Raw genomic sequence first — 26,216 nt, forward strand, 5'->3', positions numbered from 1 at the left:
AATGTAAAATTAACACACAATTTGTAGTGGATAACTGCAATCAAATGAAATACTGTAAAATTTTCCATGCCCATACTCAGATGCTACACTATTCAATAATAAACAATAACAAAAATCAGATTTACATAAGTAGAAATGGCTTATTATAATGTTTTATTTAATAGAACTGAAATCCAGATTTTGTGTTCAAACTTTATTATGCAGTTTATTTTGTACATTTTTCCATAAGATCAAACATCTTACTTTGACATATTTGCTTAGCAGAAAGGATACTTGTGATATTGTAGGCATGTCTTGTACAGGAAATAAGTTTGTTATATTTAATGGAAATTTTCATTCTTAGAATGTGTTTTGGTGATCTTATGAAAAGAATTTATCTGTGGCTTGAACAAAATAATGTAGCACTTTGGGGCAAAGATGCACAAAAGTAGCCCTGCACTTGAGGCCAAGATACAGAAAACCTCCACAGCTACTGTAGCCTTGCCCTTAGTGCTTTGGTAGACAGGAAGGAAGGTGATCCAGACACTGCAGAACACCAGCATGCTGAATGTCAGGAACTTGGCTTCATTGAATGTGTCAGGCAGATTTCTGGCTAAGAAAGCTACAGTAAAGCTTGCCAGGGAAAGGGAGCCCAAATATCCCAAGACACAGTGGAAGGCAATAATTGAACCTTTGTTGCAGACAATCAAAATATGGCCATGTTCAGCATGTACATCCTCCTCAACAAATGGAGGAGAAGTTCCCATCCAGATTCCACAGATAATCAGTTGGATCACAGTACACATGGGAATGATGAAGTTAGGTGCACCTGATGCCAGCAGCCATCTCTTTCTTCTATCTGGAACAGTGACTTTGAATGCTAGTACCACAGTAATTGTCTTAGCCAATACAGAGGAGGCTGCCATGGTGAAGACAATTGCAAATGCGGTCTGCTGCAAGATACAGGTGGCCCTATGGGGATGGCCAATATAGAGCAAGGGACAGAGAAAACAAAATATGAGGGAGATGAGGAGGACATAGCTGACAACTCGGTTATTGGCCTTAACTATGGGTGTATCTTGACATTTCAAAAAGATAGCTAGCACAACAGCTGTAAGTGAAGAGAAACACAAAGCCAGGCCAGCCAGACATGTTCCCAAGGGATCTTCATAAGCCAGAAAGGTCACAACTTTTTTGAGGCAGTGAGTTCGTTTTGCATTGCTGTACTGATCATCTGGACACTTCACACAATCAACCGAGTCTAGTATAGGAAGGGAAACATTTGAGTTTTAATTTTATATTAAATTTTATAATGTGAAATATGACACATTAATGCTTTAGGAAGACATAGCTAAATTTTATTTACATCTTGTGTTATATAAAAAAATAAATGTATTTCATGAATAGGATTTAATTCTATTTTCTGTTGTCTTTCATCTTAAGGCAATGGTTTTTTGTATATTCATCTCACTATCCATGAACATTTAAAAAAAAACAATAATATACTTTTAAGTAATGTTCAGACAGCCACAGTAAACTAACTTTGGTTGAATCATTTATGGAAAAACACATTTGTTATTCATAGTTTTATATACTATACAAAACAAGAACTGATAATGAGATAGTTCACCACATCTTATAATTCATCTATTGGCAACAAATTAGGACTCACATATAAATGACCTCATGGGGAACTTTGGAAATCAAATTATACCCAACCCATATCATAGAACTCATGTGTAATACATTATGGTTACAATATAATACGTAACAATGTTTAAAATATTTATCCTTACACACATATTAGTAAAGTCCTCTCCACTCATCAAGGAAACTTATCATTAAGGCAGAGCCTACTAGAGAAAAATAACAGCCACTTAAAATGTAGACTTGTTTTCCCTGAGACAGAGCCTGCCAGCACCCTACTAGACTAAGAGGTGAGTCTTTATCCACATACCTGAACACCCCAGCCCCTAGGCTTTGGGCCCAGGGGTACACCCCTGTGCCCCAACACCCCCACCCTTGGAAGTTCCAGTTTCAGGCCAGTTGGCAGTCAGACCTCCTGCACACAGGACAGACTACCACAATCCCCCATCAGACCTTGTAACCAAAGCCCCACCTCCACCAAATCCCACCCACCCTCCCAGACTGCAACTGTTCCCTGAGACAGAGCCTGCCTGCAAACAATTGGACTAAGAAGTCAGTTGGCAGGTAGACAACTGGCAGACAAGTCAGACTACCACCATCTACCACAGGCTAAGACTGCAGCTATTCCCTGAGACAGAGCCCACTAGCACCAGTTAGACTAAGAGCTGTCTCTAAGAGAAAAAGTTCATTAGCATCGACTAGACCAAGAACTCCCACTGGATCAAGAGTATCAATCAGACCAAGAGAGGATAACAAAATGGATACAAAAACAAGATCCATTCATTTCCTGCATATAAGAAACACCTCAACTTCGAAGACAAACTCCTCCTCAGAAGAAAAGGCTGGGAAAAGACACTCCAATCAAATGGATTTAAGATGCAAGCTGGTATAGCTATGCTAATATCTAATAAAATAGACTTCAAACTAAAATCAATCAAAAGAGATCAGGAGAAACATTGCATATTTATCACAGGGAAAATCCAACAAGACGAAGTCTCAATTCTGAATATTTATATCCCAAATACAAGAGCACCAACATTCTTAAAAGAAACATTTCTAAAGCTTAAATCACACATCATATACTAGTAGTGGGAAACTTTAACACCCCACTCTCACCAATGGACAGGTCTGCCAGACCAAAACTTAACAGATAATTAAGGGAACTAATATACATTATGACTCAAATAGACATAATAGATATCTACAGAATATTTCACCCTAACACAAAAGAATATAGCTTCTTTTAAGCACACCATGGAACCTTCTCTAAAATCGACCACATACTTGGCCACAAAGCAAATCTCAACAGATAACAAAAAATAAATAAAATAACCTCCTGTGTCTTATCAGACCACCATGTCTTAAAGTTAGACTTCAACAACAACAAAAATTAAAGAAAGCCTACAATCTCATGGAAACTGAATAATGCTCAACTGAATCACCAATGGGTCAAGGAATAAATACAGAAAGAAATTAAAGATTTTCTAGAATTCAATGAAAATGAATGTACAACATACCTAAACTTATGGGACACCATGAAAGCACTGCTAAAGGAAAATTAATATCACTAAGTGCCCACATAAAGAAGTTGGAGAAATCTAATACTAGTGACTAGCAGCACAACTGAAAGCTCTTGAACAAGAAGCAAACTCTACCAGGAGAAACAGATGCCAGGAAATTATCAAATTGAGGGCTGAAATAAATAAAATAGAAACAAAGAGAACAATACAAAGAATCAATGAAACAAAGAGTTGGTCTTTGAGAAAATCCCCAAGATACATACCCACTTATCCAAATTAACACAAAAGCAGAGATCATCCAAATTAATAAAAACTGAAATGAAAGTGGGGACATAACAACAGACAATGAGGAAATAACGAAAATGATCAAGTCATACTTCAAAAACCTGTACTCCACAAACTTGAAAATCTAGAAGAAATGGATAATTTTCTGGATAGGTACAACATACCTAAGTTAAATAAAGCCCAGTTAAACTATTTAAATAGTTCAATAAACACTAAAGAAATAGAAATGGTCATTAAATGACTCCAAACCAAGAAAAGCCCAGGACCAGATAGTTTCAGGGCAGAATTCTAACAGATTTTCAAAGAGGAGCTAATAACAGTACTCTTCAAATTGTTCCACACCATAGAAACAGAAGGAACATTACTAAATTCTTTCTATGAGGCTACACTTACCCTGATACCCAAACCACACAAAGATGCAACAAAGAAGGAGGAATACAGATCAATCTTCCTCATGAACATTGATGCAAAAATACTCTATAAAATACTGGCTAACCAAATCCAGGAAAACATAAAAAAAAATTATCCACCATGACCAAGTAGGCTTCATCCCAGTGATACAAGGTTGGTTCAACATGGGAAAATCTGTGTAAGTAATACACCATATAAACAAACTGAAAGAATAAAAACCACATGATCAACTCATTGGATGCTGAAAAAGTCTTTGACAAAATCCAAAACCCCATTTATGATAAAGGTTCTAAAGTTATTAGGAATAGAAGTTACATACCTAAATATAATAAAGGCAACATACTGTAAAGCTGACAGCCAACATAAAATTAAATAGAGAGAAACTCAAAACAATTCCACTAAAAACAGGAACAAGAAAAGGCTGTCCACTCTCCCAATATTTATTGAATATAGTACTCAAAGTTCTAGCTAGAGCAATAAGATAACAAAAGGATAACAGGGGGATAAAAATTGGAAAGGAAGAAATCGAACTTTTCTTATATGTAGATGATATGATAGTATATGTAAGTGACCTGAAAAATTCTACCAGAGAACTTCTGCAGCTGATAAACTCCTTCAGTGACGTGGCAGAATATAAGATTAACTAAAAAAAATCAGTAGCCCTCATATATATAAGTAAAAAGTGGGCTGAGAAAGAAATCCAAGATACATCAGCATTTACAATAGCCACAAATGATATAAAATACCTTGGGGTAACTAAGTAAGTGAAGGACCTATATGACAAGAAATTTAAGTCTCTGAAGAAAGAAGTTGAAGAAAATATCAGAAAATGAAAAGATTTCCCATGATCATGGATAGGTAGAATCAACATAGTAAAAATCCAATATTACCAAAAGCAATCTACAGATTCAATGCAATCCTGATCAAAATCCCCACACAATTCTTCATAGCCTTGGAAAGAATAATACTTAACTTTATATGAAAAAAAAATATTGGATAGCTAAAAGAATCCTGTATAATAAAGAAGCCTCTGGAAGCATCATGATCCCTGACCTCAGACTTTACTATAGAGCTTTAGTAATAAAAAAAAAAAACAGCTTGCTACTGGCAAAAAATAACAACATGTGGACCAATGGAATTGAATTGAAGATCCTGACATTAATCCACACATGTATGAACACCTGATTTTTGACAAAGAAGACAAAACTGTCCAATAGAAAAAAGAAAGCAACTTCAACAAATGGTGCTGGCATAACTAGATATCAACATGTAGAACATCTGGTGCCATGCACAAAACTCAAGTCCAAGTGGATCAAAGACCTCAATATAAATCCAGTTTCACTGAACTTGATAGAAGAGAAAGTAGGAAGTAGTCTGGAATGCATTGGCACAGAAAGGCACTTCCTAAATATAGCACCAGTAGCATAGACACTGAAAGCAACAATTAATAAATGGGACCTCCTGAAATTGAGAAACTTTTGTAGATTAAAGAACATGGTAAATAAGAACAAATGACACCCTAAAGAATGGGAAAAGCTCTTCACCAACTGCATGTTTGACAGAGGGCTAATCTCCAAAATATATAAAGAACTCAAAAAGATAGACATCAAAATACTGAAGAATCCAATTAAAAATGGACTACAGAGCTTAACAGAGAATTCTCAACAGAAGATTCTCAAATGGCTGAAAGGCATGTAAGGAATTGCTCAACATCCTTTGTCATCAGGGAAATGAAAAGAAAAACAATTTTGAGATACCATGTTACACCTGTCAGAATGCCTAAGACCAAAATCACTGAAGACAGCTTATACTGGAGAGGGTGTGGAGCAAGGGGAACACTCCCCCACTGTTGGTGAGAATGAAAACTTACACAGCCACTCTGGAAATCTATATGGTAGTTTCTCAGAAAATTGGGAATAAGTCTTCCTCAAGACACAGTTATACCATTCTTGGGCATATACCCAAGGAATGCTCAATCTTACTACAAGGAGACACGCTCAATGATGTTTATATCAGCATTATTTGTAATATCAAGAACCTGGAAACAACCTAGATGCCCCTGAACTGAAGAATGGATAAAGAAAATATGTCACATGAATACAATGGGTTCTACTCAGCAGTGAAAATAATTATGTCATGTAATTTGCAGTCAAGTGGATGGATCTAGAAAATATCATCTTGAGTAAAGTAACCCAGACTCAGAAGGACAAACATAGTATGTACTCACTCATTAGTAGATACTAAATGGGAGGAAGTGATGGTCAGACTGCAACCCACTACTCCAGAGAGGATAGCTAACAGGAAAGACCCTAGGAGGGACACATGGATAATCCTGTGAAGAAGTGGATGAGATCTACATGAGTGGACTGGGTGTGTGTGTGGTGGCAGAGGGCGAGGAGTGGGGCATGAGAACATAGGAAAATGGGAGGGTCAATCTGGAACAGGGACAAAGTGGGAGGGCAGGGAAGAAGATACCATGAGAGATGAGGACATCATGGGAACAGGAAGAGGCAAGGTGCTGGGGAGGCTCTTTCAAATCCACAAGGTCTGCTGGCAGTGGTCCAGAGGGAGCTTGGAGTGGTCTACTCTGATGACCAGCCTAGCAAATAACCTCGCTGTCATCATAGAGCCTTTGTCCAGAGACTGATGGAGGCAAATACAGAGATCCAAGGCCAGGCACAAGACTGAGATCCAGGAATCCAATTGATGAGAGAGAGGAGAGATAATGCAAGCAAGGGTTGTTGAGATCATGATAGCAAGACATACAGAGATGACGGGCCACACTAGTGGAAGCCCATGAACTGTGGACTGGTGGCTGTGGAGCCCCCATGGGACTGGACTAGGCCCTATGGACGTGGAAGACAGTTGTTTGGTTCAAACTGTTTAGGGCCACCCAGGTAGGGGGATTGGGATATGTTCCTGGTCTATGGGCAGGCTTCTAGAATATGATATCTGTGGTGTGATAACTTGTACAGCCTTGGTGCAGTGGGAAGGGGCTTGGTCCTGCCTAGGTTCAGTGTGCTGGACTCTGCTGACTCCCAATGGGAGACCTCAATTTGGGGAATGGGGGGATGCGGGGTGGCTTGAGAAAACAGGGCTGGGAGGATAGGAGGAGGGATTAGGGTGTTCTGTGGAGAGCATGAGGAGTGAGTAGAAAACTTCTTAATAAAGAAAAATGAAAAAAAAATGTAGAATTGTGCCACCAAGTACAATGGATACAACTACTAGAATCCTTTGTCACTTAAGGCTCAGGAAAAATTGCAGAAGAGTGGGATGGAAAGATTGTAAGAGATAGGGGATCAGGGAAGTTGATATGAGTCAGTATCTCCAAGAAATGTCACAAGCTACAGCCCTAAAATCTTACCAACAAGATTGCTTAAATTAAGGTGAACATGTACAAAAATAATAGACATGCCAAAGTGGATGGTGATAGACCATCAGGCCGCAACACTAGAAAGAGAGCTACCAGCATCTAAGGGTTATTGAGAAGCAGAAGAAATTGTCTTACCTAGAAAAATACTCACCAGCTGATTGTTTTTGGAAATTAAAAAGGTCAGCCCTGAAACCATACAAGCAATACTGAAAAGACTGAAGAGTTTGTATTTAGAAATATATCTACATACTCCTACACATAAAAAAAATTCACATACCAACAATTAATGAGAAAAGAGGCTATAGATTTTAAAGAGCACAAGTTACTTGACAGCACACCTGAAAGGCCTTGAACAGGAAGAAGCAAAGTCTCCCAGGAGGAACAGATGCCAGGAAATTATCAAATGGAGAGCTGAAATCAATAAAATAGAAATAAAGAGAACAATACAAAAGATTAATGGAACATAGAGTTGGTTCTTTGAGAAGATGAACAAGATAGACAAGCCCTTATCCAAACTGACTAAAAGACAGAGAGAAAGCTTCCAAATAAACAAAATCAGAAATGAAAAGGGGGACATAACAACAGACAATGAGGAAATCCAGAGAATCATCAGGTCATACTTCAAAAACATCTACTCCACAAAACTAGAAAATTTAAAAGAAATGGATAATTTTCTGGATAGGTACCACTTACCTAAGTTAAATCAAGACCAGATAAACGATTTAAATAGTCCAATAATCCATAAGGAAATAGAATCATTCATTAAAAGTTTCCCAACCAAAAAATGCCCTGGACCTGATGGTTTCACTGCAGAATTCTACCAAATCTTGAAAGAAGACTTAATACCAATACTCTTAAAATTGTTCCACACAGAAGCAGAAGCAAAGAAAGAGAACTACAGACTGATCTCCCTCATGAACACTGATGCAAAAATACTCAATAAAATTCTGGCAAACAGACTCCAAGAACACATCAAAACAATTTTCCACCATGATCAAGTAGGCTTCATACCAGAGAAGCAAGGGTGGTTCAACATACGAAAGTCCATCAATGTAATACATCATATAAACAAACTCCAAGAAAAAAAATCACATGATCATCTCACTAGGTGCAGAAAAAGCATTTGACAAAATCCAACACCCCTTCATGATAAAGGTCTTGGAGCAATCAGGAATACAGGGAACATACCTAAACATAATAAAGGCAATCTACAGCAAGCCAACAGCCAACATCAAATTAAATGGAGAGAAACTCAAAGCAATACCACTAAAATCAGGAACAAGGCAAGGCTGCCCCCTCTCCCCCTACTTATTCAATATAGTACTTGAAGTTCTAGCCAGAGCTATAAGACAACATAAGGAGATTAAGGGGATACAAATTGGAAAGGAAGAAGTCAAGCTCTCCCTATTTGCAGATGACATGTTAGTATACATGAGTGACCCCAAAAATTCAACCAAGGAACTAATACAGCTAATAAAAACCTTCAGCAACATTGCAGGATACAAGATCAACTCAAAAAAATCAGTAGCCCTCCTATATACAATAGACAACAGGCTGAGAAGGAAATCAGAGATACATCACCCTTTACAATAGCCACAAATGATATAAAATGCCTTGGGGTTATGCTAAATAAGCATGTGAAGGACCTATATGACAATAACTTTAAGTCCCTGAAAAAAGAAATTGAAGAAGATGTCAGAAAATGGAAAGATCTCCCATGCTCATGGATAGGCAGGATTAACATAGTAAAAATGGCAATCTTACCAAAAACAATCTACAGATTCAACACAATTCCCATCAAATTACCAACACAATTCTTCACAGATCTGGAAAGAATAATACTCATCTTCATATGGAAAAACAAAAAACCCAGGATAGCCAAAAGAATCCTGTACAATAAAACTACCTCCAGAGGCATCACAATCCCCGACGTCAAGCCTACTATAGAGCTACTGTAATAAAAACAGCTTGGTACTGGCATAAAAACTGACATGTGGACCAATGGAATCCAATTGAAGACGCTGATATTAACCTGCACACCTATGAACATAATTTTTGACACAGAAGCCAAAAATGTACAATGGGAAAAAGAAAGCATCTTCAACAAATGGTGCTGGCATAACTGGATGTCAATGTGTAGAAGGCTGCAAATACATTGATATCTGTCACCGTGCACAAAACTTAAAACCAAAGTGGATCAAAGACCTCAACATAAATCCACCTACTCTGAACCTGCTAGTAGAGAAAGTAGGAAGTACTCTTTAACACATTGGCACCAGAGATCACTTTCTAAATATAACACCAGTAGCATAGACACTGAGAGAAACAATCAATCAATGGGACCTGTTGAAACTGAGAAGCTTTTGTAGAGCAAAGGACGTGATCAACAACACATAGCAACAGCCTACAAAAAGAGAATAGGTCTAAACCAACCCCACATCTGACAGAGGGCTGATATCCAGAATATATAAAGAACTCAAGAAATTAGACATCAAAATGCCCAACAGTCCAATTAAGAAATGCGCTATAGATCTAAACAGAATTCTCCACAGAGGAAGTTCAAATGGCTGAAAGACATTTAAGGAATTGCTCAATATCCCTAATTATCCGGGAAATGCAAACCAAAACGACTCTGAGATACCACCTTACACCTGACATAATGGCTAAGTTAAAAAGCACAGAAGACAGCTTATGCTGGAGAGGATGTGGAGCAAGCGGAACTCTCCTCCACTGCTGGTGGGAATGCAAGCTTGTACAGCCACTTTGGAAATCAATTTGGTGCTTCCTTAGAAAATTGGGAATCCATCTCCCCCAAGACCCAGCTGTAGCACTCTTGGGCATATACCCAAGGAATGCTCAATCATACCCCAAGGGCATTTGCTCAGCTATGTTCGTATCAGCTTTGTTTATAATAGCAAGAACGTGGAAACAACCTAGATGCCCTTCAACTGAAGAATAGATAAAGAAAATATGGGACATATACACAATGGAGTACTACTCAGCAGAGAAAAACAATGCCATTGTGAGGTTTGCAGGGGAATGGATGGATCTAGAAAAAAACCATCCTGAGTGAGGTAACCCAGACTCAGAAGGACAAACATGGTATGTACTCACTCATAGGAGGATACTAGATGTAAAACAAAGATGACTAGACTGCTACACAACTCCAGGGAGGCTACCTAGAAAATGGGACCCTAGAAAAGACCCAAGGATCACCCAATGACAGAGAAATGGATGAGATCTACATGAACAACCTGGACGACAGTAGGAGTAATGAAGGGCAAGATTTGAGGGAAAGAAAGCTTAGGGGAGCGGCAGATCCCAGCTGGATCAAGAACAGAAAGGGAGAACAAGGAATAACAGACCATGATAAATGAAGACCAGATGAGAACAGGAATATGCAGAGTGCTAGAGAGGTCCCCAAAAATCCACAATGATACATCCTCTGTAAACTGCTGGCAATGGTTGAGGGAAAGCCTGATCTGACCTAATCCAGTGATCAGGTGGCAGAACACCCTAACAGTCATCTTGGCACTCTCATCCAATACCTGATGGAAGTGGATGCAGAGATCCTCAGCCAGGCCCCAGGTGGAGCTCCAGGTGTCCAACTGTCGAGAAAGAGGAGGGTCTGCAAGAGCGTGAATTGTTGAATCCAAGATTGTAAAAAGCACAGGGACAAATAGCCAAAGGAATGGAAGCACATGAATTATGAACCAAAGGCTGTGGAGCCCCCAGCGGGATCAAGCCCTCTGGATAAGTGAGACAATTGAATAGCTTGATCTGTTTGGGAGGCACCCAGTCTGTGGGACCAGGATCTGTACTTAGTGTATGAGCTGGCTCTTTGAAACCTTGGGCTTACACATGGACACTTTGCTCAGTCTGGAAGGAGGTGACAGGACCTGCCTGGACTGAATCCACCAGGTTTAAATGAATCCCAAGGGGTGTCTTGATCCTGGAGGACATGGGAATGGAGTGGACGGGCTGGGGTGAAGGTGGGGGTGGGGGCTGGAGGGGGGAGGACAGGGGAACCCATGGCTGATGTATAAAATTTAAAACACATAATAATAAAGAAAAGAAAAGATGATCCTGACAACTTGTGATTTTTACCACAACATATTTCTTTTTCTTCCAATTGCATTGATACAACAGACCAAACTGAAAAGTGATGATTCCATTTCAGCACTGAGTCTATCCATCAAAAAGTTTTGTGGGTTTGGGGATTTAGCTCATTGTTAGAGTACTTGCCTAACAAGTACAAGGCCCTGGGTTAGGTCCACAGCTCTGGCCAAAAAAAAAAAAAAAAGTTTCTTTTCTGCTTCAGTCTTTCAATCCTCTCTGATGTGGCTAAGGAATGTAATCTAAACTGTTGATTGGGAGCATTATAATACTTTAATTTCTAATATTCTTTTAAAGTTAATTATAAAATGTTCCATTTATTTATTTGTATTGAAAATATATTCTTCTCCTGTACAATACACCCTTAACATAGTTTCCCCTTCCTCAACTCCTCTCATGCTTTTCTAAGTAGGTGAAGGAGAATTTAAAAATTGAGTACAGTATCTTTGTGTTTCACCAACACAAAAGTCAATATTTGATCAGGTAATTTGGAGTGTGTGTCTGTGTGTGTGTGTGTGTGTGTGTGTGTGTGTGTGTGTGTGTATCACTTGAATTAAACAATTTTTATTTTCTTTTTATTTATTATTGTATTCAAGTGGTTTACTATCTCACATTGTTCACTGGGTTTTATATTCAAATATACTTATTATTTTAGTGTAATTTTTAAAAACCTGCACTATATTTTTTTTATAATCCTCAAGTTTAACTCATATAGAATCATTTACAAGGTGGTCTGGCTCTAAGTGAAACTGTCAGTTAACTATTTAGCTATTTCTTATCAGCACTAATGTTATTGTACCTTTCTGTTACATGATACACGACGAAAATGATGTTTTCAAAGTTTCTGTACCTCAAATTGCATTAATACCCTTCTTTGATTAAAAATGTCTCTTTGATTTACTTGTTACGAATATTATAATCAACTCTTTATTTCAGAGTTCAATATGATGACATCCAAACTCACCTGGAGTACAGTAAAACTGAAAATACAAGCTACCAATGATAACTTTTCTACATTTCTAAATTCTACATTTCTAGTTAGCATGATCTACATTTCACACAGTACAAAAAAAGAGTGTTTCTAAAACATGGTACAATGTCACTGAACATCTACTCCTCATTAGAAACACTGGGAAGGGGGGAATTAGGAACATATGTATGTGCAGTGTAAAAGTCTTAAAGAAAGTGGAAGGTAGATACAACTTATTACAAAATTCTGACTATTAGGATGAAGATGTGTTGCAACAGTAACCATTAGTGTTCTAAAGTAATGTGCAGAAGAAAATATTATGTTCATGAGTTCTCGAATAATGACACAAAAATGCAGTTTAAAAGACAGAGTATATTATTTCAAATATCAGTGCTACTTATGCTTTCAACTTCATAGTAAGATTCATCTATTCTGTTTTCCCAAAGAACTGTTTGAGAACTATGTTAATATGAGAGAAAATAAGACATCTGTTGATATAATTTCCTTACTTGTCATGTTTGAAATTTTATTTTCTGGACATGGATTACAATCAAAACAACAGACAGCCTTCCCATCCTGAGGGGATTTTCTGTGTCCAGGACTGCAGGGCCTACTGCATATGGAGGGTGGAGTCTGAGGAAAATCAGATACATTTTAGACACAAGGAGTTTAATGTAAGTTGCAAAGGCTGCAGTGATTCACAATAAGGAGCCAATAAAAATTGTCTTCTTAAACATATGTGTTATAAAGTAACACTCCATTGTTTTTTTATGACAAATATTATGAATGTATGGTGATTTATGCATTGTGAAACACACAAGAGAGGAGAGAGGTAAAGAGACAGAGAGAGACACACACACATACACATACATACAAACACACACAGAGAGAAATAATATAGAGGGAGGACATGAGCCAATAAGCTAATAAATGTCAAAACCTATTAGCCCAATAATGAAGCATGCTATTTTAGAGTATTTGTGCTACATGTAAATTATTTGAGTTAAGAATAAATTACCTGCCTAAAACCGGTGGCCCACTCGATCATTTCATCAGATATGTACAATTGTGGATCATCATGAGAATGTCCAGAAAAATTTCCTATTTTTACTTTAAGTCCAAAGTGTTTAAAATCTGTGACATAGAAAATGTCATACTCTGTATCCTGTTTTGCCTCCTGGTTCACATTCACTAGGTCTCCAGCAGGATTTACAAATTGTATGTTCTTCAGAAAAGAGAATATCTAAAACACAGTTGTCATTTTAGTCTTAACTATGCCTACAAAGTGCAAGAGAAAGTATAAAATATATAATGTCTATAATTTTCATTAGCCTCACCTAAAATATAACTTTATTAGAAGTACTCAATAGTAAATAAAATAAATTACCTACAAACATAAAGTTTCACTACACTTTAAAGTTAAAATTTTCTCACTGGTGTTGATAATCTAACATGGGCACTCTAAACTATATGCTCATAGATCAGAGCTGCAATTTCTATTTCTTCCTGTAAATATTGTTATTTGATCATAACCTATGGAACTGTGTTCCATAATAGTTCAAAAATTAGCAGTACTACTAGTATTAACTGGAATCTGTTTATTCCAATGAAGAGCAACTTTTTGATCATAGAACAAAATTCATTTTCTCGTAATTAGAGAAATTCATTAAAAATATTTTTCTTCCAGATTTTAAAACATAAGATTAATGTTTGTGTTTGAAATACTCTGGACAAAATCTCTTCACTTAGAATGCAAAATGCAGAATTGTGTGCCTGTATCAGTTGTATCATAATTTAAGACACTAATATGATCTTCAGCACATGCAGTGAAAGAGTCCAGAAATATATGCATCTGGAAGAAAAGTTTAATTTGCCTAATTTAGAAAACTGTGGTTCCCTTCAAGAAAGCCATCTGTATGACATACAGGCTATGCAATACAAGAATAATACCTGCCAGGAGTCAAATTCCAGTCTTTTTCCAGCATTCTCTGACCATAAGTCTACTTCTTTCAGAAGCATTTTATGGAGTGAGTGGGCCACAGCATACACAGCATTGTATAAGTTATAACTTGAGTCACTCATGGACACTCCAAACTGGTGCCTAAACAACCACTTTAATACATTTATGGTAGAACAATTTTTCAGTTTCGTACAATTAGATGAGGACCAAGAACAATTAAAATAAATCCACCATAGTCTAATTAATGAAATTTCATTACTGTAGTTTGAAGGGTGCACACTCTGCATAAATTGTTTAAAACCAGACATCTCTGAATTCTTATGTGAATAAATGAGAGTCCCATGGGGGGAGTTAAGCAAGAAGTCTCCTTTAATTGTGATTCTATCAAATTGTGACATACTGACCCAGATTCTGTTAAATGTTACAGATTTCCATAGTATAAAATTCAATTGTATGTTAGAGTCTTTGTCTCCATAAACAATCACAACTTTTGCTGAAGACATCGTGATCTGGTTAAAGTACTTGTCAAACATTTTAAGGAGTGATAAATTCCCATGGAAGATAATACTCACAAATGCTAAACAGACAATGTTTCGTTGCATCTCCTCTCTCAATTCAGAAAGAAATTGAATTCCATGGTCATCATCTGAAATGATCACTCCTACCCAGTTCCATCTAAAGTGAACCAGTAATGACACCATGGCTAGTGGTAGAGATGTGTCCTTGGGAGACATCTGGTAGAGATGAGGAAATTGTTCATGGACATTCAGGAGAGGTTGAAAATAACCATAGTAGAGCTGAAGGATATAGAACATAAGGAGAAATGAAGAAGATACAATGAATAATATTTTGTCTAAGACCTACATGTACTAAGCAAATGCTGGGGGTGTTAGAAAATGTGAGTTATTATCCTCAATACTAAAATCACATTACATGTGATTGTCCAAAACTACAAATACACTAAATTTTCTGGTTAAATGTTTCAGACTTCTACTGCCTTTTTGTGACAAAGTTGTTTTGTTTTCTGTTGAAATTATCTGAGCATCTATTTTTGATAGAACTGAATAGATATTAACCCAGTCTCTGCCTTTTAAACTTTTTGGTACTCAAAATGTCAACTTGAAGGAGACAGTATTTCATTAAAATTATCCCACCTCAACTCACCTCTGGAGTTCTAGACATGTACTGGAGTGATCCAAAATTTGCAGAAACTCCCCATGTTGGTCCTGTAAGTACAATTAAATATTTTCTCTGATTTTTGCAGTAGTAGTTAGGAAAGTTTTCACTTTTTTTTGGAGATAAATCATATTTGGTCTTCTCCTCCCTCAGGTTACATTTGATGTTAGCTCTCAGAGAAATATTTGGTAAAATATGAGGATTCCTATTGATTTCTTCCATGGCAAAATAAAGAGAGAAAATCAAGTGGACATTCTTTGGTGTCATCCTGAAAACAGAACATACTATTCATGAGAGATTATATTCCAACATGACAATTTTAAATCACAACCAATGTGATAATAGTACTGAATTCCTGTCCTTTGTGTCTCATTAGTAGTTCACCTACATGCTAGTTCTTTGATGTATGATGATTTGAGACCTGTGGGAGAATTATAAGATTCTCAAAGGATCTTTTTTGAGAGGTGTGGATTTCATACCAATGAAATTGATTCTTATACTTTGAAGTTTCTTAAATTTCCATCCTGTTTTCTGTAACCTTCATAAAAAGTATGTACGCCATTCTGGTACTAGAAAAGATTGTACTGTCTACAATTAAATCTGCTCATGCCATCATCTTGTTCTTCTAACATTTAACATTTATGGAAAATAAATGGTTATTATATGCTGTCTGGAATACTATACTTTTATACATAAGAAGCACTGGACAAAGATATGTATTTGTTAAGGATATGAAGACTAGGTAGCCAAAATTGCCTGTGCCAAGAGCTCTAAGAAGGCTGAGGGATTCATAGGTAATGTAAATAGCATAATATTTTTACACCTTCTTCTTTTTCTTCTTCTTCACATACTTTATTAATTATATTTTTACTTGAGTATGTGCAATATTTAGAGATGGAATATTAGTATACCTGCTTCCAGTGAGGAATGGATTACCTTCTGTTTATGTGGACCCTTAGGCCATACTGATGCATTTCAACCTGTATACTCAGCTTGGTATTACAGATCAGGTCCTGTGTAGAGTTGTTTTAGACTTGTCCTGATATGTCCTGTGTAATAGACTTACTTTAGCTTCTATCTTTCATTCAAGATATTTTGAGAAATGCAAATGTTTTAATGTATTTCATGTAGAGTTTGATCTTATTTAACAATAACATCTCATTTCAATGTGTTCGTTGTTTATGAATATTTTAGATACTGCCTCATTGTGAGAGCTGCTGGTAGCAATGGTTTTACTAGACACCCAAGAATATATAGCAGATGGCAAATGCTAGTTCAGGTGTCATCTCACCAGATAAATAATTATCTCATGGCAGAACATATTCAGACACAGATTAAAGGGTCACAGACTCTGGAAACTGTTGTTTGTGTCTGTAATTTCACTTGTGCATTTAACAGCTACTTGCAAACAGAAATTTAGTTCTCTCCAACAGAGTGTCCCTGGGGACACAAACCACCCTTTAGGGCTGGCCAAAATGGCAGTATATGGCCCAAACAATATAAACTCAAGGGTATCTGTGAGGCTTCATTGTATTATAATTCATTTTTCAGGACTTTAAAATTATTTATCCTTAAGATCCTTTGGATTTGTATTATGTCTTCCAGATTTATGTTTTTTATGGGATTTCTGTGTCTAAGAATGCATGTCTCTTATTATCTATATGTATATCTCATTCTTTTTATTTCTTCTGTTTGTCTAATTGTGTTACCTATTCTGATATGTTTGTTTTTGTTTTGTCTTATTTCCTAATTATTATTTAGAAGAACCTTTGTTTTCTATCAAGAGAAAGAAAAGAGGTATGGGTTCAGATAGGAGGGGAGGTGCAGAGGATCTCAGAGGAGTTGGAGGAGTGAAAAGTATAATCAGACTATAATGTACAAAAAATAAATTTTCAATGAAAATGAAGGGGATATAATTTTGATCTGTGCTGTAATACATATATATATGTATATATATACGTATATATATACATATATATATATCCCTGTGAAAAATATTTTATTAGATTAAAAACATAAAAGAGCAAAAAGCAGATTATCTCATCCATATGAAAAGCCCAACTGAAACTTTATGGGACAGAATGTAGATTCAGGAATAGGTAGGAATTAGGGAATAAAATGATGACAGCTGAACAGTACAGTATTCATGATTCCTAGTGAAATGTTCTATATATTTTGAACATGACTATGGTGAAGATACACACATCTGACTATGTTTCATTCATTCTATTAAACAAGTAGACCATAAAATATATCTTCACAGAAACAAAACACATGCCTAAAACAAATTAGCTGTTTTAGATTTGTGCTTTTCCCCCTTTGGAAACATAGTTCAATTTAAATTGACAATTTTGTTATTTAATAGTTTTGTATTGAGAGTTTTATATATAAAATCTTTAAAGTTTACTGCTTTACATTTCAAAAAGTATCCACTGTTACATTGTGCCATCATCAATGATGCTGCTTTTTCTCATGTGCTTGGGAAGCCTCTACTTATCAGTTGTTCTTTTAATTTTTAACCTGTAGAAAACCTGGAGTTTACCAAAGGTTTTTCTCTGGGACACAGCACATTATCTGTGAAAGTGAAGTGGTATTGTGAACTTTATAACTTAAATGTTCTATTGAGTCACAAGCCTCTTACCATTCTGTAAAAAATTCACTATATTTATAAAGGAAAACAAACTTATTCCAATGTTCTCCCCTCATAGATGACTAGAAACTAAAACAATATTGCCAATTGATAGATAACTAAAAGATGAAGGCCAGTTTTTAATTTTTGTTTAAGATTAATGCACTTTGATTTTTGGGTTTTTTTTTTAGCTGAGGATTGAAGCCAGTGCCTTGTGCTTGCTAGGCAAGTACTCTACTACTGAGCTAAATAGGAAATGTAAATCAAAACGATTCTGAGATACCACCTTACACCTGTCATAATGGCTAAGATCAAAAACACAGAAGACAGCTTATGCTGGAGAGGATGTGGAGCAAGCGGAACTCTCCTCCACTGCTGGTGGGAATGCAAGCTTGTACAGCCACTTTGGAAAACAATATGGCGCTTTCTTAGAAAATTGGGAATCCATCTCCCCCAAGATCCAGCTGTAACACTCTTGGGCATATACCCAAGGAATACTGAAGCATACCACAAGGGCATTGGCTCAGCTATGTTCATATCAGCATTGTTTGTAATAGCCAGAACCTGGAAACAACCTAGATGCCCTTCAACTACTCTCACCTCCAGGGAGGCTACCTAGAAAACAGGACCCTAGGAAAGACCCAGGGATCACCCAATGACAGACAAATTGTTGGGATCTACATGAACAACCTGGATGACAGTGGGAGTATTGAAGGGCAAGGTTTGAGGGAAAGAGAGCTTAGGGGAGCAGGAGTCCCAGCTGGATCAATAACAGAAAGGGAGAACAAGGAATAACAGACCATGAAAAATGAAGATCACTTGAGAACAGGAAGAAGCAAAGTGCTAGAGAGGTCCCCAGAAATCCACAATGATACATCCACTGTAGACTACTGGCAATGGTCGAGAGAAAGCCTGATCTGACCTAGTCTGCGATCAGATGGCCAAACATCCTAACTATTGTGCTGGAACTCTCATCCAATAACTGATGGAAGTGGATGCAGAGACCCTTGTCTCCTAGTGGATCTCCAGGACTCCAATTGTTGAGAAAGAGGAGGGACAGTAAGAGTTAGAATTGTTGAGACCAAGATTGGAAAAAGCACAGGGACAAATAGCCAAACTCATGGAAACATGAATTATGAACCAAAGGCTGTAGAGCCCCCAGCTGGATCAGGCCCTCTGGATAAGTGAGACAATTGAATTGCTTGAACTGTTTGGGAGGCACCCAGGCCATGGGACCTGGACGTGCTCTTAGTGCATAAGATGGCTGTTTGGAACCTGGGGCTTAGGCGGGGACACTTTGCTCAGCCTGGAAGAAACTGGACCTGCCTGTACTGTATCTACCAGGCTGAGCTGAATCCCCAGAGAGTCTTGGCCCTGGACAAGATTGGAATGGAGGGAAGGGGCTGGGGAGAAGGTGGTATCAATGGCAGGAAGGGGGAGGACAGGGGAACCCATGGCTGATATGTAAAATTAAAACACAAATATAATAAAAAATATTTTAAAAAGAGTAAAAGAAGATGATTGCATTTTGATGGTTAAACATTTTCCAATGGAAGCCCTTTTTCTCAAGAGAAATTGGATGGTACAAATAAGACTTGTGATGGGATAAAATAAGTGAGACATAGTAGGCTGGTTGGAGAAAGAGTCATGGATCTGAGGAAGTTGTTGGTAGGATGCAAATATGATCATAATGCATTCCATGCAGTCCTCAACTGAGTAATACAATTTTAGATGGGTAACACAGTTGGTGTAGCTATGTGAGAAAGTAAGTGAATCCTTCCTGCATTGTTCAGGTAGGCTCACTGTTTTGGAGATGTGAATCAATCTGAATGGAGATTGATTGATTGCTTTTGTTCCCTCTCATCACTGTACATCCATATTGGAAATATGTATGACTAAAATAGTTACAACATGGTTTGGACAAATAGTAGAAAATTATGGGAAAGATTGTGATTCTAACTCCAGTGGAGGGTACACATACCAATAACTTAGTTTCCTGTTATATAGAAACAATGCTGACCTGAAGATCAATGATATATAGTACAAGCATTTGTATATCCCTCATAGTTAGTCTCCAACAACATTGGAAATATACAGAATATATACATATAATAACCTTACTTTACTTTCTTATGTCAGTCAAATTCAAGCTTATAAAGAATAATGGATACCACAAGAAGAATCCTTTTCTCTGTAACAGAAATTCTGTTTATGAATGTCAACATAGGAATTGGAGTATTTGAAATTTTGTTTGTTAAATGACACAGCTAAGTGCACATTCAAATAAATTTTGTAAAATGACCAGGAACTGCAAAAACAGTCCTTCTGACAAATTACATCTTATGATAGCTATAAAGATCCATAGAATTTATTGAATTAATGGAACATACCATTTATTTTTTAAGTTAAAATGAATACATATACAATAAATTTATATTAAATTCTCTAACTTGCCACAAATTAAGTTCTTGATGTTCTACAAAGCATATAAAAACAAATGACTGGACTATCGCTTTTCTTCTATGTTCACTGTGATGGCATAGTACATTAGTAGTAACAGTCTAACAAAATATGTATGGAATTGCGTTGTCCCTTAAAATCCATGTGCAGGATTCCTTAACCATGCTATTCACATATAACTAAACAATAATCTTAAAGATTTTGCTACTAGGTATATAGACAGAATGTCTCTTTTTAATATCAATTTATATTTCCACAGAAAAGGCTTATTTGAAATGGTGAATATGTGTTTAGTTTTTCTGCATCTCATTCATCCTGGCCATGTTTTAGAATTTCATATTTTATTCACAATGATCTAAATTATATACTTATTTATTTAGATAATAAACCATGTAGATCCATAAGTAATAACATATTTTACTTCTATAAATTCATTTGCTTTACAAATGTGCTATCTCCTTTCTAATCATGTTAGAACCATGCAAATATTGCTTAGAAAATCATATTGAAGTCATAAAAGAAAAACAGCTGTTTAATCATAATACAGGAAGAGAAACATACAGTAATCTGGAAACATATTTGCTATATAATAAATAAGACTTAATAGCTATTTAGATACTAAATATCTAGTCTGTAATGAGCATACAAATATATGAAGAAAATTCAAGATATGGTCAGGACCATTGTTTTATAAGTGAGGTATTTATGCCTCCATGAGAATGTTTCTATACTTATCAATTACTTTGAATTAATAAAAATCCAGACAAAGGAGTCTAGGAAGAAAACGTTAGCCTTGACATTTTCTTTGTTACTCATAAGTTAGGAGAAATCAAAACATTTCTCTGGACCTCACTCATCTTGTATCATGTAAATATGTAAGCATAGATGTAGAATGATTCTGCAATTTCAAGTGCCAGAATTTCAGACATAAAATTCCCCGTCATCTTAAAACAGGAAGTCACATCACTGAGGCATATTAATTCATTAGGTGGTGAAATTTGAGTGAGTGAAATGAATTAAAAACATCTTCTCCTAGACTATCAGGGCACATCCTGCATGGAGACAATCATAGGCTTATGTAAGACATGATATATGTATTGGTGAACTTGTTTTCTGTTCAAATTCTACTTAATTTGCCTTCATTTGTATCTGATCATTTGGATATCTGGGTCATCTCCTTTATGTTCCATATTACCATGAATATTATTTGAATAACTACTATATGATTACTTGCTCATTGCTCCACATTCTCCTTGAAACCCAAGGATATTTTTGATAAACAGATGAATGATCAACACAGAGGATATTGTTTTACTTCATCTATCATTTTTAAATTCTTCTGAGATTTTTATATTTTGTAATACACTCACAAACTTTCTCATCTGTGTAGAATTTCATACTAGTATATGCTATCAAAAACTGAACATAACCTTTATCTAAAACTGAAAACTGTAATGATTCTCAAACATATACAATGCCACACCTAGAAATGTGGCTTTACCCAAATTTAGAATGTTATTTTTGATAATTTCCCTTTCAAACTCCAAGAGACATTGTAACAATTTCCCCAGCTGAATCTCAGCCAGTAACCTCATTGAAGAAAAATTATGGTCATTAATATAAATCAATTATTGTGTAGTGTACTCATTCTCAAAATAAAAACAATTATTTTATATAATTAGAGAAAGAGGAGAAGGAGATTTAAATGTGGAATAAAATTAATAAATGAAAGCATATGTAGAAAAATGAAATATGACAATTTGTAATCTATAAATGGGCTTCATCTTGGAGAAATTTGGATGAATTTATTGCCTTAGTACTTCTCTCTCAACAGTTAGCAGGTACCACAAACAACACCTTTTATTCTAGCTCTTTCAAAGAAAAATAGTAAACCATTGCTTGTAGGGGCACCCTCTATTCCAGCAAATGGACAAATTGACTATTGGGGCACTCTTAATGGATGATTCATGTGGTTCTAAACTAGAACTTTGAAAAAAGTTATGACATTGTTTATTCAACAAAAACGTGGGCAAGCATATATAAATGAATGTTAAGGGAAAGGTGGCATAATACTATCATAGAGAACATATATTGTTTTTTTCACACCTGATTTCAGCTGCAGGAGTTAAAGAACACAACCGTTGTAAAATTATGACAAATAGATTATTTGAACAATATGTTTGTACCTTTTTAATATATTTAACTAAAAGTCAGGGCAAGTAAACCAAGGTCCACTGTGTAGGAATTGGGCATTTTGTGCTGATGAAACTCCCACCCCCCCAAAAAAAAACAGTAGCAGGCAACAGAAAGACCACTTTATTGTAACCTCTATGAAATTAACTAAAAGCAGGGTTTAATACTATGTATGTGAGGGACATCACATGACACCAGTTGGGAATTTCATATTAAAGGATTGTTTCTAAAAGCAAAGTTGACAGCATAGACCATGCAGCTTCCAGTCTAGCATATGTGGCTTGAGAAATAAAAAATGTTAACCCTTAAACCACAAGAAACAGGACAATAACCTTCAGTAAACATGAAATAAATTTGGAAAATGTCCTAAAAGGAGGAAGGATGAGACAGAAATAAGACATACAGCTTAATGGTCTACCTCTCAGCAGCCCTAGAATGTGTCATAAACCATGATAAACAAAAATTAATAAGCGAAAGGGGCACTTACTGCTTATCTAGATTCCCACTGAAATAATCATTTTTCATGTCTCCATGCTCTGTATAAATGAAAAAGGAACAATCAATGTCTTTATCTCCTTCTGGATTTTCCTTGTCTTTCACTCTGAAAAAGCACACAGGATCAGTCAAACTGCAGAGAAGTAAGGCAGGCTTCAGGAACAGGAAGACAAAGATCAAAGACAACATCTTTGTAATGTAGCAGAGATGAGAGCCTGAGCAAAGTGCAGCATGAAGAATCATGGAGAAACCTGTGTATCAATTATGCATGAGCTCATCCATGTGTCTCTTTTTATTATTAAAGTTACTGTGAAGGAATTAAATACTTTTCAAAAATCTCAGTAATTTTCTTTTGAGTACACTGTCTCTATGGGTTTCAAAATCACTCTCTGGCCTGTGGCTCTGCATATGAGTTCCTAAGTCCAGGGGATAACTAAAAGATAATAATTTTATTTATGATAATTCTTCTGCTCCATATCCCTTATGATTAGATATATGTAATTGGACATGAAGTTCAGAGACACAATTACTCTTAGGCAAATTTCCTAACAAGCTCTGATTATAATTAGTAGTAGTTGACTTGGATTACATCAGATATTACAAATGAATTTTGTATCAAAAATAGTTCTCCAGGTGGATCTCCAGGTGTCCAACTGTCGAGAAAGAGGAGGGTCTGCAAGAGCGTGAATTGTTGTATCCAAGATTGCAAAAAGCACAGGGAAAAATAGCCAAAGGAATGGAAGCACATGAATTATGAACCAAAGGCTATGGAGCCCCCAGCTGGATCAGTCTCGCTGGATAAGTGAGGCAATTGAATAGCTTGATCTGTTTGGGAGGCACCCAGTCTGTGGGACCAGGATCTGTCCTTAGTGCATGATCTGGCTGTTTGAAACCTTGGGCTTACACAGGGACACTTTGCTCAGTCTGGAAGGAGGGGACAGGACCTTCTTGTACTGAATCCACCAGGTTTAAATGAATCTCCAGGGGTGCCTTGATCCTGGAGGACATGGGAATGGAGGGGAGGAGCTGGGGGGAAGGGGGGGGTGGGTGTGGGACAGAGGAGGACAGGGGAACCCATGGCTGATGTATATAATTTAAAACATATAATAATAAAGAAAAAAATTAAAAAAAAGAAAGAGAAAAAATAGTTCTTCATAGACAAAGCTTATAACAGACATACAGGAATTATGACCTACAATGTTCACAATAGGAAGTAGTATCATTACTGTCTGTTTATATGAGGATGTTCTTTGCCTGCTTGAATGCTGTTTTGTCTGTCTGTCTGAGAGGCTTCTGATTGCCAAAGACAATGACAATCAGACAATGCATTAACCTTCAGAATGAGAAAGAGGAAACTCAAATGGCTGAGAAACTCTTAAAGAAAATTTCAAAATTATTAGCAGTCATATAATTACAAATCTAGTCTACACTGAGATTTCATCTTACACCTGTCAAATGGCAAAGATCCACAACACAAGTGAAAGTAGAGCTGGCAAAAATGAGCTGATTGGAATGAAAAATCACAGTCACTATGAAAAAAGTGTGGCAGTTTGTCTAGAAGATGGCAATCAGTCTACCTCAAGATCTTGCTAAACTATGCTTGGGAATGTATCCAAAAGATGTTTATCCTGCCAGTGAGAACTTGTTAATTTATGTTCCTTATTACTCCATTAATAATAGTCAGAATTTAAAAATCAACATAGATTCTCCTAAACAGAAGAATAGATAAAGAAAATGTGGAACATTTCCACAATGGAGTATTACTTAGCTGATAAAAATAGTGATATCATGAAGTTTGCAGGAAAATGGGTGGAATGAGAAAAAAAACATACCAATGAGGTATTCTAAAATCAGAGAGATAAATGTTGTATAAATTCACTTATATGTGGATATTAGCTGTGAAGTCATTGATAAAAAAGCTACAATTGATGGAACCACAGAGAGTATGTTTAGCATGAGGGACTGGAGGAAACGTTTGGATCTCATTAAGTTAGTGATATTGAATAGACAGTTAGGGATGGCTAAGGGTAGAGGGCTAGAATGGGAGGATCAAGTGGGGAAAGGAAGGGTAGAAGAGGTTATGGGAGAGAATAAAGAGAGAAATATCTAAAATCTAAGGGCCATTTGAAGGTTAGTATAGGACCCTATTACAGTTTAAACTTCCGCAAATATATATGTACATAAAGGTATTTTAATGAAATTATCAATATTATAGTACACAGAGTATAGATGAAATTCTAAACAACTTAGTAAAGAAGAAACACAGAGTCAAATACAGAGTTAAATAGCCAAAGAGATCAGAGAGTCACAACTACCTTATCTTACCATCTCACTGCTGTAGCTTCTCCAGAGAGAGAGTTTTCCTGCAGGACTTGTGTTTCTATTGCCTTTCTGTTCTGCCTCCTCATTGGCTATAAAGCTAATCACATGACTTCCTCATCACTGCCTGTTTATACAGATCTCCAGGTCTCTATGGTTGGTAATGGGATTAAAGAATCTCACGATACTTGGCTGTGTCCTTGACCATACAGAGACTCTGCTTGCCATATGAATGGATTAAAGGCATGGACTACCACCACCTGACTGCTATTCCTGGCTCGCTATGACCTCTGATCTCTAGGCAAACTTTATTTATTAACATACAAATAAAATCACATTTTAGCACAAATAAAATATCACCATAACTGAGTCCCAACTGCTCATCTTTTTTCACCAAATGAACCTTTTTAGTGCCCAGATTGGCTAACATCTAATTGAGTTATTAGTCAAAAGTGACTCACAGGGATCAAGAAAAAAGCCAGGATGTTGCTAAGAGTAAAGATTTCTCTCCACACACTGACATCAAGGTTCCATTGCCAAAGAGGGTACCTACAGAACTCATTGAAGATGGAGACATCAAGGCAGTTCCTACATAGAGTCTTTTCTCCCATGTTTCACTGCATTTGATATAGGAACTACTCTGTAAGTTCACAAAAGTGAAAAGTAAACACTTGGCCATACAA

General features: G+C 36.5%; 1 protein-coding gene across 1 annotated transcript; it reads right to left on the reverse strand.

The window, feature by feature from the left end:
* Positions 1–320: 320 nt before the first annotated feature.
* LOC118568868 (vomeronasal type-2 receptor 116-like) lies at positions 321–23,406 on the reverse strand. The gene is made up of 6 exons (XM_036166381.1): positions 23,207–23,406; positions 15,426–15,705; positions 14,252–15,058; positions 13,320–13,544; positions 12,811–12,934; positions 321–1,240 (listed from the first exon to the last, which is right to left on the reverse strand). The coding sequence occupies exons 1-6, from the start codon at positions 23,401–23,403 to the stop codon at positions 321–323; spliced, it is 2,553 nt and encodes an 850-aa protein (XP_036022274.1). The 5' UTR covers positions 23,404–23,406.
* Positions 23,407–26,216: the final 2,810 nt, after the last annotated feature.

Source organism: Onychomys torridus, chromosome 1 (assembly GCF_903995425.1).
Source record: "Onychomys torridus chromosome 1, mOncTor1.1, whole genome shotgun sequence".
Lineage (NCBI taxonomy): Eukaryota > Metazoa > Chordata > Mammalia > Rodentia > Cricetidae > Onychomys > Onychomys torridus.

What these genes read in the sequence shown, in the direction of transcription:
- LOC118568868 (XM_036166381.1), bottom strand. Translation starts at nt 23,403, where the DNA reads ATGTTGTCTTTGATCTTTGTCTTCCTGTTCCTGAAGCCTGCCTTACTT. An exon ending in AGTGGGAATCTAGATAAGCA is followed by an intron (nt 15,706 to 23,206) that starts GTAAGTGCCCCT and finishes TTCTGTTTTCAG; the next exon opens with GATGACACCAAAGAATGTCC. An exon ending in TGGAATTTGACTCCTGGCAG is followed by an intron (nt 13,545 to 14,251) that starts GTATTATTCTTG and finishes ACTGTGTTTTAG; the next exon opens with ATATTCTCTTTTCTGAAGAA.